At 30.1% G+C, this 2,052-nt stretch overlaps 1 protein-coding gene across 1 annotated transcript; it reads left to right on the top strand.

Moving 5' to 3' along the window:
- The first annotated feature begins 315 nt into the window (after nucleotides 1–315).
- Nucleotides 316–1,300, top strand: LOC126877023 (elongation of very long chain fatty acids protein 6-like). The gene is made up of 2 exons (XM_050639878.1): nucleotides 316–359; nucleotides 450–1,300. The coding sequence occupies exons 1-2, from the start codon at nucleotides 316–318 to the stop codon at nucleotides 988–990; spliced, it is 585 nt and encodes a 194-aa protein (XP_050495835.1). The 3' UTR covers nucleotides 991–1,300.
- The last annotated feature ends 752 nt before the right edge of the window (nucleotides 1,301–2,052 follow it).

The following is a 2,052-nucleotide window of genomic DNA, read 5'->3' as shown; positions in this document are numbered from 1 at the left end:
TTACGTTTAGAAAGATAGTTTAAACGTAGCAATTGTCTACAAGCAAGGAATTCAGCTAAACAGTTTTAATCTATAATTTAATTTTATCTGTAAATTTTCTTTAATACTGGAAATTCGCGTCTTTTTGTTAACTTTTATTGCAAAATGTTGTTCGATGCTCTGGAAAATTGAGAAACTTCAAAGAAATGTATAAAATATGGATAAATGGAAATTTTTATTTTTGATATTATAACAAAAATAACTGCATTTGTTATTATTGTACTATACTTGAAATAAATTCAGCCACTTCCAACATAAAAGTAAATTGTTTGTAATATGAAAAATACACAACATCAGACAGATATTAAGAAACACACTATGTAACTTCAATTTATATATCATGTTCATAACATATAACAATATTTCCAAAATATTATATCATAATAGAAATATAATTATATTCTTTCCAGCCATCTTACTCAAGATCCAGTTTTCGGTTTTTGGTCGTGGACCTTTGCCCTATCGAAGCTAGTAGAATTTGGCGACACAGCCTTCATTGTGTTACGAAAGCAACCGTTGATTTTTCTACATTGGTACCATCACGTAACAGTCCTTCTCTATACCTGGTTCTCTTATGCAGAGGCCACAGGAAATGGCAAGTGGTTTGGCTTGGTAAACTCTTTCGTTCATGCCTGGATGTACTCCTATTATGCTCTGAAAGCAATGCGGTTCAATATACCAAAATGGGTCGCCATGTTTGTTACTACGCTACAGCTATCACAAATGGTTGTGGGTTGCATTTTAACTGCATCAGCTTACTACTATGTACACAGTGCCCAAGTTGAATATCACGTTACGCCTTTGAACATCAAACTTGCTATGCTGATGTATTGTACTTGCTATTTCATTTTATTTGCCAGATTCTTCCAGCAGGCTTATTTATCTAACAAACACATAAAAAAATTGGAAAGAAGGATTAGCCTAATAGATCTGCAAGTTATAACAAGCTGAAGTTTATGTAGAGCAGGTGAAAAATTTTTTAAATCTTTTTTACGCATGCTTTTCAGTGACATATCTTAAGAAAAACTTTATCAAAATCTCATGTGATGGATATGGACGTCAAGAAATAATTTGATGAATATAGTTCTCTCAAGCCTTTGTGAAGGCAAAGTTGTAAAGATTGATTGTGAATGAATGAAAATGGAGAAATAGAATTAAAGTAAATCTCGCACACTAAATCAGAAATAAATTTTTAATATCTTAACGATATTATCGTTAACTATAGTACGAATGAATTAATAAATCTCGTCCTGGAAACACATATATCCGTAATCTGTTTACTTATGAAACGATTTCCAAAGAAATTTTTTGGTCCCTTTTATTTGTAATGTTTCCTTCTTCCGATAACGTGACAAAACCTTACTGGAACAAGAACGGAAGCGATATAATATTTGAAAATGTAATGTGTAAATATTCGGGTAATATTAACGTATCTAATATTGAATTTAATTTAATAGTAAAAAAAATATTAAACACAGATTCGCCGGCAAATCTGATATACTTTTATAATAATGAATTATAGGGTTGACATATTTATTGTCGTGCGTATAAAACTATGAAACTATATATATTGAAAGAAGCCATAGAATACATAACAATTTGTATGAATAAAGTACGAGTGATATTAAAAAATGGATCATGCATTAGTTCAAAAACTTTATCGAGCCTTAGAATATTTTCTACTATTTTTAAGTGTCAATATTGATTATTATCTTGTTTAGTATGTAGGGAACGCCTCTCAAACGTTTTTCTATTTTCATTCGAACTGCCTATGTACGTATATATGTATGTATATTATACCGCCGTTTTCTGGTGGTATTACATATTCTAATGGTGTAAGAAAATACTTATACTCATTGTTTTGTAAAATACACACTACCGGTGAAGAATTGATAACCTTCCCATTGCGTCTATATTATATCATCTACTAGTTTTATTATGAATTTAAGAGTTATTACTACAAAAATTAAAGAAATGATAAAATTTTTGCAAACAGTGCTTTCTTTTTAGTTT

Source organism: Bombus huntii, unplaced genomic scaffold (genome assembly GCF_024542735.1).
Source record: "Bombus huntii isolate Logan2020A unplaced genomic scaffold, iyBomHunt1.1 ctg00000111.1, whole genome shotgun sequence".
NCBI classification, from domain to species: Eukaryota; Metazoa; Arthropoda; class Insecta; order Hymenoptera; family Apidae; genus Bombus; species Bombus huntii.
Note: the sequence above shows the minus strand (reverse complement) of the source record. Positions and strands in the feature narration are given on the sequence as shown.

Bases quoted from the DNA above. Each gene is read 5' to 3' on its own strand.
- LOC126877023 (XM_050639878.1), top strand. From the start codon at position 316: ATGAAAAATACACAACATCAGACAGATATTAAGAAACACACTAT. The intron at 360-449 runs GTAACTTCAATT...TATTCTTTCCAG, and splicing joins GATATTAAGAAACACACTAT to CCATCTTACTCAAGATCCAG.